Source organism: Microtus ochrogaster, linkage group LG5 (genome assembly GCF_000317375.1).
Source record: "Microtus ochrogaster isolate Prairie Vole_2 linkage group LG5, MicOch1.0, whole genome shotgun sequence".
Taxonomy (NCBI): Eukaryota; Metazoa; Chordata; class Mammalia; order Rodentia; family Cricetidae; genus Microtus; species Microtus ochrogaster.
This window is the reverse complement of record NC_022031.1, coordinates 50,248,967-50,271,664: the sequence shown is the minus strand read 5'-3', so window position 1 is coordinate 50,271,664 and position 22,698 is coordinate 50,248,967. Positions and strand designations below refer to the sequence as shown.

Genomic DNA, 22,698 nt, shown 5'->3' with positions numbered 1-22,698 from the left:
ACCCAGACGATGCAGCTGGTGGAAGCGACAGATCTGCCATACCTGTGGGAGATTTCAGAAACCCTATAGAGAGTCTGCCCAGAAGGCTGCTGGGTATTACTGATGTTCACAGGGGCTGGGAGGTGGTCAGATGCCATGGGGTTTCTGGGAAGGAAGGAGCAGTAGACGGGACACTGGGAAGGAATGATACATTGGAGAGGGCATATTGCCTCACATTTGAGGCTCCTTTAAATATTCCCATCCCCACCCAGCCCCTGACACAAGCACCCCAGGGCTGGCTGTGCTTGGGCATTGGGCACAGTTCTGTGTATACCAAGCTTATCTCCCCAGCTCCTTGAAAAGAGCCAAGCCTGGTTTCCATGGTACCCTGCCCAGCCCTGAAGCAACTGTCAAATCCTGTTGGCATCACCTATTTTTAGCAGTTGGAGCTGGGACCTCCTGTTTCCCTTTTCCATGTCATTTAGGAAGGCCGCCCAGGGACCCACTCTGCAGGACTCTGCAGGTCTGCACTTGGGATCAACGTAGAGCAGAGGTTGGGAGCGTGAGTTTATGTAACCAAGCTTTCTGCAGAGAGCCAGGGCCTATGGCATGTACTCCCGGCCTTTCTGCATGCTACCTGCTTACGGTAGCTGCTGTTGACTGGGGTCCCACTCTGATCTAGCATTAATGACTTCTCTTCAGCGTCCATCATCCAGCTATAAAGCTGACCGCAAAGCCGACCATTTTACAGGGGAATGAATCTAAGGCTAAGAGACATTGGAAACTTTGTAAACAATAGAGTAAGGACAAAGCCGGGATCCAAAATTTGATCTTATTCCAAAGTCCAGTACTTTGCACAGTAAATACAGAGAAGTGCATGCACGCGCGCACACACGTTCACACACACAAATGGGAAGAGAACATTTGTCAACCTTGACTCAGGGCATACCAGGGCCAGCCTCTTTGGTTGCAGATATGAGCTAGACTTTGTACCTGCCGGGTGCATTCTGGTCAGGGAGACAGATAGGTGTTTCCCATGGAGGACACTGTGGTCAGCCCTCCAACAGGCAGTGGCTAGGCCCACAGAGGAGAGACCTGAGCATCAGATAAAACAGAAGATGAGGAGTGGGCATTGATGTGTCAATGGCCTTGAAGAGGAGTTTTCCAAGCAGAGGGGAGGCAGGGATTTAGGACAGGACTTGAAGCAACAGTTTTGACGGGAGAGGCGCCTCCCTTCCCATCCAAGGGGCAGGTGTTGTATGGGACATGTGTAGCCCGGGGTCTCCCTCACTGACCCCTTCCCAACAGGAACAGGGGTTTATTGATGGCATTGATATTCATTCTGCAGCATGAAATCCAGGGAAGCAATTTTGGCCTTTCTTCCAGGATAGTCCAGGCGCTGTTTTTCTGTTCTTTACGGCTGTGAATCCAGCAACTGAGAGGCAGGCCTGTGTAGCAGAGTTGACACCCAGTTGTGGTGGTCGCTGGAGATGCTGCAGTGCCCCCTGGCTCCATGCTACCAGTGTCTCAGAAGGTCATTACAAGTACCTGTGCCAACACTACTGTGCCTCATGACACTCTGGAGCAGCGCTGGGGCTGTAGCTCAGGGGTGAAGAATTTGCCAGCACATAGAAGGCCCTGGGTTTGAGCACTCACTACGAAAGAAGGAAGGAAGGAGAGAGGGAGGGAGGGAGGGAAGAAAGAAAGAAAGGAAAGAAAGGGCTGTGTATAAATGTGATATGTGGGTATCTGTATAACTATTGCAGAAGATCAGACAGCATCTCTTCCTTCCAGCTGTTGAAGTGGTTGATCCCACACATATCCTGGGGGCCAGCATATGTTGAGAAGATGAAGCAGGGGCAAGTAAGTGGCTTACTCAGGACCACATACCAGAAGATTGCAGAGCAGGAAAGGAACTCTGATCTTCTGCCTCCACCTGTGGCAGACTAGAGAAGCATCCCATAGACTGAAGAAGGTCAACAGACTTCCAGTAGCCTGTCCCCGACTCCGCAGTGAGGGGAGGGTCCACGTGGCAGAGAGCGGTGCTCAGTGGGAAGCTGTTGCAGGGAGACCTAGGCTCATCCCCAAGGAAGTCTCACATCAACACTCTGAGTTTGGTGGGCTCCATTCTGGATGAAGAGGAAGGGTGACCCGTCCTGCATGTAGGTAGGGATGGTGCTTAGCACCGATTTGGATTGTGGTAGGTCTTGAGTTGGGGACACTGACACTAACAGTGAGTTTAAATCCCATCCTAGTCTCTTAATTCCCCTATCCCCAGCCCTGAATCAGAATTGGAGAGTGAACCCCAAGTGTTTTTTCCGTCCCTTCTCTCTTCATCCTGTGGATATGATTTCCTCTTCAGACCCCTTCTGGCTCCTATATCAAGGCAAACTACAAACTCCTGATAAGCCAAGGAAATTTCTAACTACTAGCCCATGAGTCCCATGGCTCAGCCTTCGTGGTGGGATACTAGATTCTAAAAGTCCTATCACTCAGTCTTCACGGCGGGATACTAGATTCTAAGTCCTATCACTCAGCCTTCGCAGTGGGATACTAGATTCTAAAAGTCCCATCACCCAGCCTTCATGGCAAGGACTCTGTGAACAGAGATTTCAGACTCTTTAACCTCTGAGCTTCAGTGCTTCCCCTGAGGACTCGGATCATTAAATTCTCCAGCCAGCCTATACCGGTCGCATCTCTGGAGCCGATGCTCCAGGAGAACAGATGGTCTCTGCCAGGATCACATCCCACATCTTGATTTATGGAAAGAGCTTGCCAGATGGACCGGCACGACAGATTCAGACAAGAAATCACCTTGCTAACACCCGCGAGAGGTCTGAGCTCCGTGTCCTGCCATCTGAACTCAGAAACGCATCGGTCTGCCGACAGTGACTGGTTTAATGGTCTGCAAAGGAGCTCGGGCTGTCTGCTGTCATCTTCGCTGATGCTGGTCTGCTTTGTTTAGCTAAGATACAGGGGAACATGCCTGACAGGACTTGCTGCTCCTGGTGCAGCTCTCAAGCTGATGTGGGATACAAGTTTTTAAGTGCCAGGTCTGGCTTTTGTTGCCCTGGTATTCAAGTCACAGGGTGTGGAGTTCTGGGGGGATGCCGCACCAGTGATCAGCAGCTAGTAAGCCTTTGCAGCTGTGAAGAAAGCCAGGTCATTTTTGAGCTGGTTGGACACAAGATAGTCTTTATCATCTCTATTTCAGGGTAGTGAGTAGTTTTCTTGTTGCCTCTGAGGAAGCCACCAACTCCTGTTCTGAAAAGCCCCATGAGTCAAGGAGCTCAGAATAAGGATGTCACTTTGGATTCCTTTCTTGACTTCCAAAGCACCAGGTATTTCATGGTCTCGTTCTTTGCAAGCCCTGCTTTAGATACAATTGATGAAGCCCCATAAAGACAGATAAAGGGAGCCCCATTAGCAGTGTTGCCCCAGGATGGAGCTGGCTGCTGCCTGTAAGAGCATCTGCCATCCATCTGCCCTGATGTTAGCCTCAACTGTGGACATTTGGCCATTTCACCTCCTGGACTGGCCCATAAACCCTGGCATTGCTTGAGGTTTTTATAGAGCTCGCATAGAGCCGTGGACATTTTACGTTCCATAGGGCATCTTCCTGTAGAGGAGGATATAGAAGACTGAGTCATAAATATGGAACAGGCACACCAGGCGCATCTGTGCAATGGATGCTTTGCAAATGTGCCTGGTGGCTCTTGGGTGACTCCTGGGTACCAGCTTCTTTATTTTAGCTCATCCAGCATTGTAATGGACAATCAGAGTTTCCTTCAGGCCAAGGAAACCGCACAAGTTGGGCTTGGATGGAGATGAGGGTCAGCAGTGGAAGGAGAGGGAAGGTGGTTTTGAACTTGATCTACTCAGAATAATAATAAGGAAACCCTAGAAAGGAAAGAAGAGGATGGGTTCCTCTAAGCTGTGAGTGTCTGGAGCTACTTATACTAAAAGGCTGGCTGCAGGAGAGCTTTCTGTCCCTGGGAATGGTGAATTCATCTAAGCACAGGCTTGGTCATAGACATTAGCATGGTACATGGCAGAAGTATAGATATGCCTCTATCCTCTCTGTGTCTGTCCTTCCCAGAATGAGATTAGGGGTTTTTGGCATGCTTAAGGGCAGTGGTGAGGTCTAATTCTTGTTCTGCAAATTCCTAATCAAAATTGCCTGGTTCGGAGCTGAGGATGTAGCCTGGGTATTAGGTGCTTACCTAGGATGCAGGAAGCTCTGGGTTGGATGCTCCTTACCGCGCAGTCTGGGTGCGCATTCCCAGCACTCAGGAGGCGGGAGTAAGAGGATCGGAAGTTCATGGTCATCCTCGGGTACATGGAGAGGTTGAGACCAGCCCGGGATACTTGGGATCCTGTCTCAGAAAACAAATGTGTTTAGTAGGCAAACAGCGAATAAATGCAAACTAGACAACCAGCCTCCCTGCCCCTAAATGATAATCTCATTAAAATAAAAGGCTCTTCAGAAAAGCAAAAGAAAATGGCATTCATGTTATTATCACCCCTGTCCCCCAGCTCCAAATCCCCAACAGATCTTTCTGGATAGTCATTTTCTATACACAGGATCCTACCTGGTTTATTTTCCTACCTTAGCATTGTGCTGTGGCTCTCTTGTCGTGGCAGTAAATATCAGCCTACATCCTTTTAAAATAGTATTGCATTATACAGATGAGCCATTTTTGAATCCTGTCTTTGTTGGTGGGCATGTAGGTCACTGCCAATTCAAAGCTATCGACAATGAGATGTAGCATCCCAGCCATGTGCCTTTGAGATAGGCATCCTGCCGCGGCGATCTGCTTTTATTACCCCGCCTAGGCAGCGTGGAGATGACAAAGGCCGGCATCCTCCTCTCCGCAGCACTGCCCGCACGCTTATCGCATCCTAATTCATCTGTTATGTGCTTCTTTGTGTGTTTCCACATCCCCCCCTCCTCCTACACAGCCCTCTCAGGCTTTGCGGTTAGGTGTGGAGTACACTGAGCTCATTCAGCCCCGCCCTTTCTCATTAGTAACATGTGCGTGGTGTAGATTGCTTCTGCGAGTCCCTGGCAGTCGGCAGAATTAGCCTCTGGTTAGAACAGCTGGAGAGAAGCCGACTTTGCCTGTTTCATTCCAGTTCTTTTTGTAACGGTGAAGTTCCCGTGTGCATTGGGTTTGCTTTACAGTGATGGTGAGCGTTGCCTCACTGCCCCCCCACCCCTTTCAAAAACAAGTCACACTGTGGGCTGGGGGAGCTGGCTTAGCAGTTAAGAGCAGTGGCCAATGTTCCAGAGGATTTCAATTTCCCGTACCCACATGGCAGCTCACGGCCATCTGAAAGCTCAGTTCCGAGGGACCCAACACCCTCTTCTAACCTTCTTCTGCACTCATGGTGCAGACTTGTGTGCACCTTGCAAGTGGAATTGTCTTACATATAACAAAATTATTTCGAAAGTCATGCTTCATATTTTCCGATCCAATAAGAAAAAGCTGAGTACCATACCTGGACCCCTCACAGGAAGCACAAAAGCCACCAGCCACATGGTCCCTTGCCATTAGGGTTTGATCTGAGAGACTCAGAGTGCAGATAGCCCCCTGACTCACGACAGTTCAGCTTTATAACGCTATGAGAGTGATAGCGACCAGACCTCAGGTTGTGATTTTGACCTTTCCTGGGTTGTTGATGGCGAGTGCTGTTCTGTCTTGAGATCCCAGGTACAACCATGCAATCATAGGCATAACACTCCATGGTCTGCCATGTACCCAAGTGGGATACAGAGACCAGAGGGATAAAATGCATTTTTAATTCACAATGTCTTCTCTTTAGGATGGCTTTATCTGGATGTTATACCTCTCTGGTGTTCTCATATGTAGCTTTCTGAAGAAGTTCGGCTCCTGAGCATATGTCAACAGTTTTGACATAGATGTTTAGATGAGGGAAATGGCTTTGTAACCTCCTTAAGCAGATAAAACTGAAGTAGATTATATGAGACGTATGAGGAGCAGTTGAAATCCTCGCTGGCCACAGCTGAACCATCTGCCTGTCTTTCTGGTCAGTGGTGGGGGTTGGGAGTGTAAGGGAGTGAGGGCTCCCTTACTTTGTTTTCCTGATTCCAGAGTTGAGGGAGTCAGAACCACAAGGCAGGTGTGTAACCAACGCTTAGCCAACAAATGGGAGTTTATGCTCTCTGCAAGACTGGCGGAGACCCAGAGTTACCAGGGAAGATCAGCAGTATAGCGCACAATCAGTAACGTCAGCAACCTGCAAGTTTTAGAAGGGACTTTACCGATCAAACTTTTAGGGGTTTCAGAGCTTGCTGAACTCCTTTAAGGAGTTTGGGAAAGTTTAGCTGTAAGAAAAATGCACTTACATGTCCGAGCAGATTATTTATTTGGTTTTCCGTTTACATGTGTGGCTTGTGTGCGTGCGTATGGGCACATGTGGAGGGTTGATACTGCTTTGTCACCTCATTCATTGAGGCAGGGTCTCTCAATCAAACCCAGAGCTCACTGATACTGCTAATCTCATCAGCCAGTTTACTCTGGGAATCCTCTCTCTGCCTTCCTAAATTGGAATTACAGGTTACTACTCCACCTACCTGGCTTTTATACAGGTTCCAGGGATCCAAACTCCTATCCCTAGAGCAGGTGCTTTACATGTTTGTTTATTTTTATTTTATGTGTATGAGTGTTTTGCCTGAATATGTATGCCACGCACCATGTCAGTACAATGCCCACAGATGTCAGAAGAGGGCGTTGAATGCCCTGGAATTGGATTTTACAGACGGTTGTGAGTCGCCAGGTGGATGCTGGGAAATCTAACCTGGGTTCTCAGGAAGAACAGCCAGTGTTCTTAACTACTGAGCCACCTCTCCGGGCACGAATTTTTAACACCATACCTAGCAGTGTCAGATCTCCAGTGAGGAGTTCAAGATCTGACTCAGTCTCAGGTCTCTGTGAGTGGAACCACCCGGGTTTGTAGCAGAGGGTGGGGTGGGGGGAGCTCTCGGGGCAGGTACTTAGTTTCTAAGGAAACATTTTCTTTCTTTCAGCACTGGCTGGACCATTCGAAACCCATAAAGAAACAGATGAAAGGTAGGTCATTGCCTCCAGTCTGCTCACGTCTTTTCTTTCTTTTTTAAACCTGTCAGTAAACTCCTTTGGTAAGATGTTTGAGATCTTTTGATGTGTAAATAGATCCGATGTTAAATGGCTGGTTTCTACTTCCTTTAAACTGGCCAGAGAGTAGAACTTTAAAATTGAATGCATATTTTGGGTAGATACTGAGCCCCACCTGTGCTCCCGGTTCACATCCGACGCCCCTGACAATGAGAACTGACTGACTTACTATGCAGAAACCTGACACCCCCTTTCCTCATTTTCAAGTAAGTTTCAGATTCAGTACAGAGAGTAGGAAGCAGGAAGGCTCCAGCGCCTTCCTCACAGGTGTGGGAGCCATATTTCTCCAATGCTTATGCTTAGATCGTCTGGAAATTATATTCTCTTGAAAGTGCCTTAAAATATTTTTACTGTGTCTCCACCTCGCAGAACACTTTGCCGTTTTATCCATCAGTTGCCTCCAGCTCGTTTTATACGTTGTAAAACGTGGGTGCCAGTTTGGAGTAACCCCATCAGAGATAGCGAAATGCCAGCTCTTTTTACCCACCCAGACCCTCAGGGATTTCTGCCAGAGTGACGGTCCCCACTAAACCCTCCTGGTCAACCTAAAAGTTCGGTTCCATTTTTCAACCTCCCGATGGAGCAGTGAGCTTACCGTCATTGGGATGTGTTGTTTCCTTTTGTCTGGTGGGAGACAAACATCTCTACCTTTCTGTCTCCAAATATTTAGTTGGACCTGCTTACGCTTTGCACTTTCGAGTCAAATACTATTCTTCGGAGCCAAACAACCTTCGAGAGGAGTTTACAAGGTAGGGCTTCACACAGACGATTCCATTCAGTAGCCCCGCCCCCGCCAGACGAGGGTCGGGGTCTTTCCAGTGGGATGGCTAGCTTCGGTTTTTAGTCCTCTGTGTTACTAAGCAAAAGTTACTAGCACTTTTCCCAGGCTTCTCTACCCTCTTGAAAACCCACCAGTGTGCTTAACTTGATATTTCGCATAGGAATCAAATGAGGTGGATTTTTTCTGTATCTTGGGGAAGTGATGGGTTCATGTATGGCATTTTATCTTTGTCTTCACTACAAAAACAAAACAAAACAAAAATGGAGATATTGGGAGAAGATTTTATTTATTTATTTATTTATTTATTTATTTATTTATTTATTTGGTGTTGCAAAGCATTCTGATTGTTCCGGTAGAAGGAACTTTTCACTTCCTATAAGCGGCTCTGTCACCACAGATTTTGTTAGGACCCTCTTTATATATCTCTCAGCTCCGCTGCATATTTTTATGTCATAAATGCCTATGTTTATCTCTTGAATTTCAGAAGCAATAGAGAAGAAAAAAGAGAATGTGAATAGGGGTTGGAGTGTGGAGCTTCCCCTCCGTCTGTGGAATGCTTTAGCGGGCTCTTGAGATCCCCAGAGTGCCCTCGTCACGGGGTTTGTGTGTGAGGCAGTGTAGCAGTGACTTGTGCATGGGTGGGTGGCCTACACTGGTGGTCAGCGACTTGGAGAGGACTCCCTAAGTGACATTTGAAAAGCTGTCACTAGTGCCCACGACAAGGGCCTGACGGGCTTTTCCTGTTGGGTTCCCTACGAGAATCAGACCTTTCGGTCACATGGACACCATGCTCTTGTTGGTGCCAATACACGTCAGCGTCCTAAATTTCAGAAGTGGAAGGAAGTTCGGTTGTAGTTAAGGACCTATTGGGAAGCAGAAATCTTCCGGAATGAGGTAGAATCTTCAGCCTGCCTGCCCACTTTGATTTCTGGGTCATCCAAAGCGTATAGCCACTCCACAGAAAAGGACTACCCACATGGCTTCCAAGGTTAGCTCATTAAGCAACTTCAGTATGTCTCTTTGGAAGTCCTTATGATATGTGTTGTCCCGAGTTGTCGCCGAAGCTAGTCATTTTTTAAGCCAGGAGTGTGAATCGAAAACATTGGGAAGTTTTTGAACAAATGGGATTCCTGGGGACCACTCGAGTGTAGGATCCTGACTCCCTAGGCCTGGAGTGGAGTGTGGGAGGCTTTGGTTGGTACAAAGTGGTTCTGGTGCCCACATCTTCCTGGAAAGAAAAGACTTTTAGTTGAGATGAAGACATTTATTTTATTTTATTTTTTTTTGCTTGGTAAGCCTTCTTATGTTTTTTGCTACTTTCCTTCTTGTTTCTTATTATCACTGTAATTATCTATAGTGTAATTTTGGGATTTGTGTGTGTGTGTGTTTGTGTGTGACATGGTTTGCATGCATGTTTAGTTTGTTTCTTTTAAAGACAGAGTAAACAGTTAAACTACACCCAGAAGAAAAGCCTGTGGTTTCCAGTAGACCCTGCAGTCAGCTGCAGACTTTTTGAGAGACTTCTGGAATCTGCTAGGTGTAGCTGGCCAGGTGCCAGCTCAGTGATGCCACCCTGTCCATTTTTCTTAGTTGCATGGCTTGCCTTTTTTTTTTTTTTTGAGTTCTCTGTGCCTGTTGAGCTAGTTTCTCCTGCACCAAAGCCATCCTGCAAGTAGCATCATACTGCTTGATGTTGCATCCCTGCTCCATCCTACAAGTATCTTGCAAACTTCCGACATGCATTTCCCCGCCCAGCCCAGTGAGACCTAGGATGTCTTTCCACAGGCTCCGAAGGAGGCTCCCTCCTTGTTTGTTTGAACTCCCTTTAGACAGCACAGAATGCCAGGGCATGTGCCGGGGGTGGAGTGTGGGGGATTTGTGACGGGAGGCTGGGGATTGGAGGTGGCTGGGAAAGGGAAGGGTTCCCCTCTGTTGACTTTTGTGTATGTTTGTCAGGTACCTGTTTGTTTTACAACTCAGGCATGACATTCTTTCTGGAAAGTAAGTATGCTTTTGTTCTAACTCTTAACCCGGCATAAAGTATAGTATACCTCAGTAATTTGCTGTTTTAACTCTTCCACCCTGTATCCTCGTTACCAAATTAAATAAACAGTACCCCAGGTCGTAGCAAATGAGTCAGATACTTGAACCGCTATCATTTTTGTCCTTTTTTTTTCTTTTTTTAAACGATCTTCAAGTGTGTGCACTGAGTTTCTTGAATGATGTGTATTTGGGGACCACTGTCTCCCTGTCACATCACTACCCCATTCGTGCTGGCTTCCCTTGTATTTGCAAGCCACATACATGTCCACAGGTGTACAGGTACAGGTCCCACTCATCACTGTTACACCGAAGCAATGTAAAGGGGTCTTTATCTGGCCCTGCTGGAAGAGCTCTAGGCTCCTCATCTCATTTCCTTTCCCATCCTAAAAATGCTATTGCAGCTCAAGGCATTGGGCTTATGGTGACCATTAGCAAAAACACATTATCATGTTGTCACAAAACAGCACTATGTGGTTGGTGTTGAGGGAGCCTTCATAGAGGAAGAAGGCTGACAAAATGGCTCAGCAGGTGAAGGCACCCAAGCCAGACAACCTGAGTTTGATCCCTAGGGCCCAAAAGTTAGGCTCTGACCTCCAAACACATGCTGTGGCACGTGCAATATCCCCTAACGTCTGAGCACGTATGCACAATGGACACACACACACAACCTTATCTATTCATATGAATAAATAAATATAAGATTTTTTTCAAGTTAGCTTTAATCATTTTCCAATAAGAGTTATCGCATATTTTCTGTTACATTAAAAAAAAAAACAACCTCTGTCTTTATTAAGACTAAGAAGTAGTACCTGATGTTAACCAACAGGAATATTTTCTGATTTTGAATGTAATCTGAAGGAAATTTACTGGCTGATTTCTGCCATTTGTGATGGTCCAGACATCTCATCACAGAGCTGGAGAGGCAGATGCAGGTGGATCTGAGCGAGTTTGAGGCCAGTCTGGTCTACCTAGTGAGTTCTAGGCCAGTCTGAGATATACGGTAAGACCCTGTCTCAAACAGCAAAACCAAATATGTCAGTTCTATAAATGAGAACTTAAATGTAACAAATAAGATGTAATATCCGTGTTTGCAAATTCTTAATAGGAAATGCACTGTAAAACTTTGAGTGACAGGTAGGCAATGGGATGGTAGACTGTACAGCGTATACATTGGCCTTCCTCAGCCGTGCAGTACAGTGTCTGGCTGACGTGTGCTGAGTATGTGTGCGTTGTTACCGCTGTCAGCTCCGTGCTCACCACGCTGAAGGCCCTGTCACCGTGGAACGTGTCTCCGGCTTGGAAAGCGTTGATGCCAGCACTTCCTCCATGGCTAGTGCTTTGTGGTTTCTCTCCACTCCCACCCAGCTGTTATCTTCTAACCGAGAGAGAGTTCTGAGCCCAGCACTGCCTCCTGTTGGCTGGAAGACTTTGGGCAAGATGCTGAGGACTCACTGTCTCATCTGAAAGATGAGAAATGGCGTGTGTGTGTGGGGGGGCGCTGGCCAGACCCATCCTAAGAGTTTACAGACTACACATTGACTCAGCTGTATTACACATATGAGAAGACCTTAAGAACTAGGAAGCGCCGTGCCGTGTCCGTCAATACAGTTCTCCTAGCCAGCCTTGGAATCTGCAGTAGCTCTGCCTCAGCTGGACCTGTTAGCATGCCGAGCTCAGCTAGTGGTCCTCGAAGTTGTAGACCCGCTGCTGGTGCGTGTCTTTTTACCCTCCTGGCTTTGTTTCAAGGAAGACTGAAGGCAGCTCGGAAAGACTAATGGACTGTATCCAGAGGAAATCAGTCTAAGCTAACGAGACAAACAGAAGGCTTTCATTCTGCCTCCTAAACATCCCCAGGTCTTTTCGAGTTCAGTAGAAGTGTCTGCACGGTTGGTAGAACGAATACTTGGATAGTTTTGTCATATGCAGGGAACTGCCCTGGGAAATTTGGAGTGTGTATTAGTGCTCTTTAACATAGACAAGGAAAATACAACCCACTAGCATCAGACGCTACATAAACACTGCTGCCTTTTAAGGGTGTTTTTTACTATTATTTGTTACGTAGTTCCAAGTGGAGAGCTCCCTGGCAGTGCTAATTTCTTTTTCTTTTTTTTTCTTTTCCCAAGACTGAAGTGTCCCTATGAAACGGCTGTGGAACTAGCTGCTCTCTGTCTGCAAGGTACATTCATCTTAAAGTTATTGCTTCCGTTTCAGTAAGAGAGAGTCTCCAGTATGCCAGGCCCAGTGTCCGGCTTCCTCCAAGGATGCAGAGTAAGATGGTGTGACCTCAGTCCCCAGGAGTTTACAGTCTGGTGACGAAGGCACAGGGAGCATATGGCTGTTTCACTAGCAGCAGAGATACACAGGAGGCCTGGGAGAGGAGGGCCGTGGGGGGACGTGGAGAGGAGGGTGACTAGCAGAACCAGGGGGAAATGTAAAGAGGAGGGGAGATGCAGCTTCTGCTCGGTATGTGCACGGCCCTGGGTTCCATCCCTAGTACTTCAAGTCTGGGGTGGGGCTCTTGTAAAGGGCTGTTACAGATCAAGGTTGGTTGGGTTTTTCTTTGTTTGTTTTTCGAGACAGGATTTCTCTGTGTAACAGCCCTGTCTGGAACTAGCTTTTGTAGATCAGGCTGGCCTCGAACTCACAGAGATCCGCCTGCCTCTGCCTCCCAAGTGCTGGGATTAAAGATGTGTGCCACCACTGCCCGGCCCGGCGTATAGGTTGGTTGAACTTTGTACACCACATAAAACCAAATGCAGAAATGCAGAACAATTATCCTGGCACTTGAGAGGTGGTTGGAGAATCAGAAGTTCAAGGTCATCCTTTACTAGGTACAAGTTTGAAGCTAACCTGGGCTACCTGAGGCCCTGTCTCAGGGAAAAACAGATAGCAAGCAAGCAAACAATAAAGTCACAGAGATAGTAATCACAGTGTGAAGTTCAAGAAACTGGCTTGGCGAACAGCCTTTGGCCCCACCTAAAGACTATGAACTTGGTGGGGCCAGCAGCAGTTCTTCGCATGTTCTTAAGGGGTCAGGCCCGGGTGGTAGGTATTTTGGAAAGGCCACAGTGGCTGTGTGGAAAGAAAGAATTGGAGCGGGGCCGATACAGGGGCTGGAGTGGTGAGGGCTGTTACCGGAACAGAGATAGTAAGAGCCGGGCAGGGCAGGTGGGTGTGCACGCAGTGAAAGCCGCCACGGCAGTGCCAGGAGCTGGATTCCCTAATGAGGCTTAATGTGAGAAAGGAGTTGGGGATGACTCAGGCTGCTGCTGAGGGTAGGTGGTGGCATCAATGAGTGGGTACAGGGAAAGGCGACTCCTGGGGAGTAAGTGGCCTGTGTGGACCTTGGCCAAGAGCGACTGAAGTCACCAGCATGCAGGTGGGAGCTGAGCGGCTGGAGGTCCGCCTGCAGGACCGTCCACACTGACCGTTCATTCGTCTGTGGGAGGTGCTGGCGGATCTTCATTTTAAATGCATGAGAAACGCTTGCTTAATTCTCCAGCACTAAAGAATTAACTAATTAAGAGGATGAGATTTCATTAGCATGTGCTTATCAGAGGGCATTCACTGGGTTATGACGTGTGACATTCACTTGTGTGTGTGTGTGTGTGTGTGTGTGAGTGAGTGTGTGTGAGAGTGTGTGTGTGTGTGTGTGAGTGTGTGTGTGAGAGTGTGTCTGTGTGTGTGTGTGTGTGTGTGAGTGTGTGTGTGTGTGTGTGTGTGTGTGTGTGTGTGGCAGCTTGTTAGACAACTTTGGAGAGTGGTTCTCCCCTTTCACCTGTGGGTTCCGGATATCCAGCTCAGACTGTCAAGCTCAATGGCAAGCGTCTCTATCTGCTGAACCATCTAACCAGTTCATATTTTACTAATTTAAGAAAAGCTGATCTGAGAGGTGTCACAAGGTCAGATCACATGATCACAGACTCCCGGTAGGGCAACACAGCAGTCAGGCAGGCCCTAGAAAGCACGTGATTTCCCTACCCACCACCCACCAGCAGCTACCTCTTCTGTTAATGAGTTTAGATTTTTTTTTTAAAGAAATGTAATTCAGGCTAGAACAATATAAAAATTTATGTGTGTGATTTTCTAGTACATTGTTACATTTTGATTTAGTGTGTCTGCGTGCGCAAGTGAGTGCACTCTCAAAGAGCTCAGAGGACGGCTTGCAGAAGCTGGCTCTCCTACCTCCATCACGTGCGCCATGGGGCTCGAACTCAGATCACCAGGCTTGGCGGCGAGCACCTTTATCTGCCGAGGCATCTCCCCGGACCTCCTTACCTTTTTAAAAGTCTTTGACATTGTCACATTTCTACATGTAAAGATATTTTGCTGATAATGGGTGCATTCCCATCCTTGAATGCTTCTAGTCCTTAGTGCCCTCCTCACAGATGCTCAGTGAGTGCAGAACGAATACAGGAATAACTTTGGGGAGACCCTCGGTGCAGTTTGAAAGCTCCGGTGGTGATGGGGACAGTGATGCTTTCTAGAGACAGCTGTGTGAGATACACAGCTGCGTGCTTCCTCTCCCCGTGTCCTCTGATGCAGCAGGCCTTCTGTTAGAGCCATGCTGTAGGAGGGACTGAAGACGTGGCAGAGGCTCCCGGCTCCTCATGTCGGCCACTTACAGATTTTACCAGCACAGACAGTAGCCTTCATCTGCACTGGTTCCTGAGCTGCAGGAGGCCTCATCAGGCTTGGCAGCCCCGAAGGACCTGTCAGGGTAGTGGTAATGAGAGGGAAACACCCAAGCACCCGGGTCAGGCCTGGGGCCATTCATCACCGCAGAAGCTTCCTCCCGAGGCTATTGGCACAGTGTTTCAAGCCTGTCCTGTTGTCCTGAGTGATGAGGAGGAGGCACACCTCTGCCCTCGCTGGTCCGGCTTAGTGAGGCTGTAAAAGCTGCACAGAGAAGAGGAAAGCAGCCCTCTGTGAGCCCTTCCTGGAGAAGCTGCCCTATCTGTAGGGTAATTTAAAGGACAGTCGGGTACAAATAAATACTTGGAAGACTGTTGAGGGACATGGGGAAGTGCTTACCACATACCGTTCCTTCCCCGTGGTCTCACCTGCTTTCCTCTGGAGCCCAGCCTGGAGCCCTGCACTGCTCGGTCAGTGTGAATAAAATAGAGAGCAGTTTCTCCTGGGGGTTGAGCCTTTAGGCCCTGTCTTACCATTGCTCTTGAATGAATCGTGTCCCCTGAGTCGAGCTACTGTCCTTCCATGGAGGATGCGCTCTTTGGGGAATGCATTTGTGGTATATTTGAGAATCAACCCAAGCGAAAGGGTCAGAGGGATTTGAGTTCGTCTGTTGCACGGCAGTGTTCTAGTTTCGTCCGTGTCTCAGATAGAGACCTGGGAGCATCTCCGTGATTGGCCCCGGGTCACCCAGATAGCTGCAGCAGGGTTGGAGTTGAGTCTCTCTTACACCGGAGTCTTCTCCCTTACCTTCCATGGCCTCCATGGAGCCAGAGCCTGGCTGAAGAATCGGGAGATTCTTGGAGTGCCAAGCTCTTTCTGCATGTTCTTGGAAGACGCTGGTGTCCCAGGTGCTCCTCAGGCCCGCTGAAGCACAGCAAAGGCTGGAAGGGACCCTGCCCTCTTTCTTGCTGTGTCTTTGGCATACATAATCTTGACAATTAAGGGCACCAGCCGGGCGGTGGTGGCTCACGCCTTTAATCACAGTACTTGGGAGGTAGAGGTAGGCAGATCTCTGTGAGTTCGAGGCCAGCCTGGTCTACAAGAGCTTGTTCCAGGACAGGCTCCAAAGGCTGCAGAGAAACCCTGTCTCAAAAACAAAACAAAACAAAACCAGACAATTAGGGCCACCACAGGGTCCTATTGAATCATGTTTGCCTATGGGTACACGGGATACCATAGGGATCTCTTTCCAGACCATGCAAAGCTATGTCAGCATCACATGGGAATTTGTTAGAAGTACAAACTTGATGGGTTGGGGATGTAACCCTGCTGGTAGAGTGCTTGCCCAGCATGTATGAAGTCCTGATTTCCATCCCCAGTCCCACATAAAATCAGGTACCGTGGTGAAAGTGGGAGACCAGAAGTTACAGGTCACCCACAATTACATTCAATTCTGGGCCTGGGTCCATATCAGGATCAACAAAATCCGGGTGCAGGACCCCAGTGATGTTACGCTTCAGCGAGCCTACTAAATGATGCTTTTGTGCTGTAAGCTCAAAAACAGCTGTTGGGGATCATTACCTCTCCCAGGAAAGTGCACCAAGCCCCGAGGGGCTTGTGAAATGGCAGGTGGTGGCTAGGCTGTTCTGGGATGGGCATGCAAGTCCGCATGGTGATACAGCCCCTAGGTGGCATCTCCACTTGCTGACCTGAAGCCCACGCTTACAGAAACCAGGTTATAGAGGAAACGAGGGGATTCCCTTTTATTCTGAAATCTGCAGGGGTCAAGTGGATTTTCTCATTCGTGATCTAGAGGACAGGGCCATCATGTCCTTGGGCCCTCTGTTTTGCAGTTGGGCAAGAGCGAGAACCATGCGGTGCACATTGGGCTTTTTGCCGGCAAGCTTCCTGTTGCTAGCCCTCTTTTGGGCAGCCATCTCCCTCTCCCCTTCTCCGTTCTGCCTGACTTGCTGCAGTTGCTCCTGCAGCCTGCTCGCCACCCCTCCCTGCTTCTTTATCCCTCAGTCAGATTCTGCATGCACCAAAATCTTGATCCATCCTTCCCAGCCCTGCAAACACTAAAGTGATGCTCTGGCCTGTGCTTAAGGAGAGCCCTGTGCGGAAGATGCTCTCAGGCATATCCTCGTGGCCTTTTATTGCAAATTTCCACTTCCCAGGGACATGTGAGCCAGACCTCCCTAGGTGGGGGAGGCAGTGAGGAGGAAGAGAGTAATGACTTAGATGATGGTGCATTTATCTCCTATGGGGGGGAGTGGTGGAATGACCAGGGATTCTGAGGGAAGCTGGTAACGAGAGGGCTCTACCTCAGAGGCACCTGCACCTTCTGATCAGAAAGAATGCCTTTGGATTGAGTTGCAGCACTAACCTGAAGTGTTCCGTGTCTTCTTTTTCCTCCCTTTTATAAACTGCACAGCGGAGCTGGGGGAGTGTGAGCTCCCGGAACACACACCGGAGCTTGTGTCTGAGTTTCGGTTCATCCCAAATCAGACAGAAGCCATGGAATTCGATATCTTCCAGCGATGGAAAGAGTACAGGTACCTCAGTGCCCCTCTCTCGAGGTCGGAGCTGCTCGTTGGTTTGTTCTCTGTGTTCGTCTGAGCCTTCTGAAGACCTGTTGCATGACCGTCCTCGGCACAGTGTGCCCTGTCTCACAGAGAGGTGCTCAGGAGGTGACCGGGCTGGAACCTCTCTCCTGGACTTCACACCTGTTTCCAAAAGACCTGCGTGTCACCTCTCTTCTGAGAAATGTGCACAGGTCAAGCCCTGCTATTTTCTGTCTCTGAAACACACAGCTTCTGTCTGATTTGATTGTGCCTTAGCAGTGACACCCCAGGTGCGGATAAAAGGCTACACTTACAAGGTCCTACCCATCCTGAGCAGTGCTTCTCAACCTCCCTAATGCTGTGACCCTTTAATACAATCTCTCGTGTTGTGGCCACCTCAACCATAACACTAGTTAGTTGCTATATCATAACTGTAATTTTGCTACTGTTATGAATTATAATGTAAATATCTGATATGCAGAATGTCTACTGTGTGACCACCACCCCTCCCCCCCCCACCTCCCACCACCCCACCCCCACCCCCCCGCCGCCAAGGGTCAGATTGAGAACCACTGTTCTAGAGCAAATCTTTTAGAAATGTAGGTGAAGCATCCCTAGCGCCCAAATTCTGAATCTAAAATGTGAAACATTTGAACAGCAGCGTGGTGATACATTTGAGAAATGCACACCAGGCTTTATTGCGCAGGCTGAAGTCTAATCATAGGAACAGTTTTTAAATATGTATGAAATCACCTCCAGGACCTTCCAGTTTTATGTACCAGGTGAATGTGACATCATTGACTTCCATGTTGAGAGCTGGGCCTTACCCATCACAGCAGCTCACTTGTACTTGACCGTCTGAGTGGGGCGGGGAACCACATGTATTTTTGGTCTCTCACATTCTGGGTCAGGCATACTTGGCCCATCACCTTTGGTGAAATGGTGAGACCGTGTGACATGCAGTGTTATTATATGTCTAAAAGTGTGCTCATTACACTGAGAGTCAGCGTGGTGACTTACGTTTTTCCCTGCTGCCACCACCCTAATCTAACATACTTGTTTTTGTTTCACGTAGACCAGTAAGGCAGTTTGCCAGCCATGCACGCATGCATGCGTGCTTGTGTACGCATTCTCTCTCTCTCTCTCTCTCTCTCTCTCTCTCTCTCTCTCTCTCTCTCTCTCTCTCTCTCACACACACACACACACACACACACACACACACACACACACACCACAGAGCACCTGTTCCTGCTTAGTCTTGGACATGGCTTAGTGTGGCCTTCTATTGTCCCTCAGTTCTCTGATGACTTCACAAGTTAAAGATGGCATGAATGTTGTCGTCAAATGATAGGGAAGTGTGCAGCGATGTTCAGTCAAAGTGTCCCACGTACTCCCTCACACACAGCCTTCGTTCTCCCAGAGGAAAGCCAGGAGGAAGTCTTTCCCTTTGCCTTAGAGCACACTCTTGTTTTCTTTTCCTTTTTTGTTATTTGTTTTTGAGATAGAGTTTCTCTGTACTCCTGACTGTTCTGGAATTCACTGTGTAAACCAGGCTGGCCTGGAACTCAGAGATCCTCCTGCCTCTGCCTCTTAAGTGCTGGGGTTAAAGGTGCGTAGCACCACTACCTGGCATACACTCTTGTTTCCTTTGGTTATCCTAAGAAACACCATTCTGTGGTCTTCCTATTCAGTTAACATGGGGTTCTTGGAGATGGTTTCCCACCCTTGTAAGCTTGCATCCTCCACGGCTGTAACGATTGCATGACCTGCAGCCCAGCAGGCTCTTCAGACCCTGCAGGGCGTGTGAGTCGCAGTTCACACGTGTCTCATTGGTTTTGTTTCCTAAGGGGAAAGAGCCCTGCCCAGGCGGAACTCTCCTATCTCAACAAAGCAAAGTGGCTGGAGATGTACGGGGTGGACATGCACGTCGTCAGGGTAAGAACCTGTGTGTTTGCCTCCTTTTGTTTTACTGTTTCTGAGAAATGCATAGTATGCCAACTAAGTAAATTTTGGTGAGGAAATTGTTTTTGCGTTCTTCTGTGACAACCTGTTAGAACCCTCTACCGACTGTCACTTCGTTTGTTTGTAGGGAAGAGATGGCTGTGAATATTCTCTTGGACTGACCCCGACAGGCATATTAATCTTTGAAGGAGCTAACAAAATAGGCTTATTCTTTTGGTAATTTAGTTTTGTCTAATATTAAAAATGTCTTTTCCTATTTTGTGTTGGAAAGTCTATGTGATTGGATGATTTTGAGGGGTATTTGCAACACCCAGATTCACTTTAAAAAAAAAAATCACACCATCCTATTGTCATTGTGGGTGTATGGCCAATGCACTGAATCTCTAGATAATCATATTTAAATGAGTGAGTGATGATTTTCTTTTCTTAGCCAATCTAAACTTTTATAAGTAGAACGGAAACTGTTTGATGTGTAGACAGTTTGGCCATAGACTGTCCTTTTTAAAACGCTTTCTCTCTGACCAGGCCAAAGATCACCAAAATGGACTTTAAAAAGAGCAAACTGACCCTCGTAGTGGTGGAGGATGACGACCAGGTAGGCCATGCTCCCCGGTGTCCTCCTCGCTGCCGTCACCCGCATCCCCATGACACGCGTCCCCACGGGACCTTTGCTTCCCCCCTCAGGGCCGCGAGCAGGAACACACCTTCGTGTTCAGGCTGGACAGTGCACGCACCTGCAAGCACTTGTGGAAGTGTGCCGTGGAGCACCACGCCTTCTTCCGGCTGCGCACCCCCAGCAACAGCAAGTCCACCAGATCGGACTTCATCCGGCTAGGTTCCCGCTTCCGGTTCAGGTTGGCAATGGCTTTATGACATGGACCACGTGTTTCAGAGAATGGCAGCTCGTTTGTGCTGTGTATGACTGTAGCATAGGGTCCTTGTAGGAGGTTCTGTTGTCTGATGCCACACTAGAATTCCTCCTGACCCACTCTTAATCCTAGTTAAGATCAGGTGTCCCTGGTTTACAAACGACGCTAGGCTCAAACTCTCTGCCTGCCAGGTGGGTTAGAAGTGGCCTTGGTGCTTCTGTTCGTTTGTGTGCGTGTGTTATGTGTGGTGTTTGCATCTCTTCCAGTGGGTATGTACATGTACGCACTTGCAGGTTCTCATAGAGTCCTGAGAGTGACCTAAGTGTCTTCCTCAGTTGCTCTCCGTCTCATTTTTTGAGACAAGACCTCTTGCCGAATCTGGAGCTAACTGACTGAGCTAGGTAGCTGACCTCCAAAGATCTACCTAGCTCCACCTCCCCAGTGCTGGGATTACAGATTGCAAAACAACACCCTGCTGTTGTCGCTGGTGCTGGGGATCAGAACTTGGATCTTCATGCTGTGTCTGTAGTTCACTCCCTAGACATCTTCCCAGTCCTGGTGCTTCAATTCCTCACCATTGCTGTTTCCTTTTACATGACGTGTCAAGAGATTTGGTAATGATTAAGAATGAGAGCGCATCCACGCATGCACGCGCGCGCACGCACGTGTGTTTGTCTGTGTATTTAAATATGAAAAGAGCCTGAATAGATAAATTTATTCTCACATACTTTCACTTTTGAGTTTAGACTAATGCATGAAAACTCTTGAGGGCATCTTTAAAACTGAAAATATATAGATAGCCTCTGTGATCCGAGTCTGAATATGCACATGTGTGTATCAATCAGCCCTTGGAATGGGAATTTTATTTCTTTTTTAACTTTATTTATTTTGTGTATGGGTGTTTTGCCTGCAAGTATGTCTGTGCACCGTGTGAGTGCCTGGCATCTGAAGAGGCTGGAGAAGGTGTCAGATGTCCTAAAACTGGAGTGGCAGACAATTGTGAGCTGCTGTGTGGGCGTAGGAGGTTGAACCTGGGTCCCCTGGAAAAGCAGCCCACAGACCCATCTCTCCAGCCTGGAATGCACATCTCGAATGCACTCCTGAGTCTGAGAATCTCAGTTCCACGATCGAGAACTTTGCTTGGTTTCGTAACCTCTGCCCACATGCGGCATGTCCCTGAACTCTGTTTGAAATGCCAGAACGGTTGCTCGCTTCAGGTGTATCCACCGTGCGAGGCAATGGCTGTGCGTTTCTGTTGAAAGAATAGATTTTGTTTGAGTGTATCTTTTAAATGCTCTAAGGAAGGGGAAAAAGGACCTTGAGGGAAGAGAGTCGCATCACAAGGCCTGCGGGGGATGGGAATGTCGGCAGTGCAGAGGTTCGCAGAACCATTGCAGTCACCCGTATCCATGTGGATTTGGAGTTGGATGGAGGGGGCAGTCGAGGAGATTGCCAAAATAAGTAGGCCTTTCCCTGCTGGGGAGATGCTCCAAGGATTGGCTGAGACCTCGTGACCTTTGTTCCTTAAGGAGAAATGAAGAAGGAAGGGAAGTTGGGAGGTGAGGGTACCCTTGGAAGGCATCGGGAGCAAGTAGCATTTGGCTCCTTCTGTCTGAAAAACCAGCCAAGAGCAACTGGGCTGGAGCAGTGATGGGTGGATCAGAAAAACACAGCTCCCCTCCTGGAAGCTGCAGCTGCCTTCACAGTGGTCGAGTCTGGAAAGCCCTTGTGAAGTTAGAAACATTTCCTTTGACGCATCACAAGGGAAGCCAAGGTTTAGTTTAGGGGCCTGCTACAGCCGCCTTGGAGAAGATGCAAAATGGGAAATGTCTCTACGGCGTTTCTTGGAAGGTTATTCTGTGTCCAATCAAAGTTTTCTTCATCAGGTGATCCAAGTACTCAGACCTATTTGGTTTGGGCGACCTAGTGGTTGGTACTTAAATTGCAGGTTTTAGCTTTTGGTAGAAAGAGATTCTTGCCCCTGTGCCTGGCTTGGCAAAGGAGACTGTATTTCCAAGTAGGAGCTTTAAACTTAGCATGTCTTTCCCGGGCGAGTTCACGCTAAGTTGAAATGCACACTAGAGTGCTTGAAAAATAAAAATATTCACTTGCAATAGCTGTGGTATGCCGAGAGCTGGTGTTGGTGTTAACGTGCAATCAAATATTTCCTTCCTAGTGGGCGGACAGAATATCAAGCTACACACGGCTCCAGATTGCGAAGGACCAGCACCTTTGAGAGAAGGCCTAGCAAGCGTTACCCATCCCGGCGGCATTCCACATTCAAAGGTTATACGGTGTTCCTCCCTTGCTGGCATTGTGCAGTAGGGCTGGGAGGGTTGGTTGGCTAGGAGAGGGACTTACTGCCCTTACCCTCTGGTTCAAAAGCTGTTGGGAAAGAATGTCGTAAGTCTTGGTAGAACGTTTGCCTCCTCTTGTCTGTCTTCCTTCGAACGTGCCTCTCTACTTCTTTTAGGGTTGGATCCTCAATAGTACCTATCACCTTTGCCCGTAGAAGGTACAGCCTTTATTGTCTCCACTGCCTTGCCATTCCTGGTGAGGACACGGCGCGTGCTAAACCAGAACTGTGTCCATAGAAGCATGGATGCAGAGCCTGCAGAGACACAGTTCAGGTTCCCCAGACATGCCCACCCTATGGTGTTCCCCTCTTGCTCAGAACTCCCTGAACC

The 22,698-nt window shown here is 48.3% G+C and overlaps 1 protein-coding gene across 1 annotated transcript in view; it reads left to right on the top strand.

The window, feature by feature from the left end:
- The window catches only part of Epb41l4b (erythrocyte membrane protein band 4.1 like 4B), a 149,498-nt gene that overhangs the window by 51,376 nt on the left and 75,424 nt on the right, over nucleotides 1-22,698 (top strand). Inside the window, exons 5-14 of the mRNA XM_013351915.2 lie at nucleotides 7,031-7,073; nucleotides 7,828-7,906; nucleotides 9,895-9,939; nucleotides 12,105-12,157; nucleotides 17,051-17,171; nucleotides 19,028-19,115; nucleotides 19,270-19,358; nucleotides 19,668-19,737; nucleotides 19,827-19,996; nucleotides 22,188-22,297. Coding sequence (XP_013207369.2) covers nucleotides 7,031-7,073; nucleotides 7,828-7,906; nucleotides 9,895-9,939; nucleotides 12,105-12,157; nucleotides 17,051-17,171; nucleotides 19,028-19,115; nucleotides 19,270-19,358; nucleotides 19,668-19,737; nucleotides 19,827-19,996; nucleotides 22,188-22,297 — 868 coding nt within the window. The remainder of the gene's footprint in view (nucleotides 1-7,030; nucleotides 7,074-7,827; nucleotides 7,907-9,894; nucleotides 9,940-12,104; nucleotides 12,158-17,050; nucleotides 17,172-19,027; nucleotides 19,116-19,269; nucleotides 19,359-19,667; nucleotides 19,738-19,826; nucleotides 19,997-22,187; nucleotides 22,298-22,698) is intronic.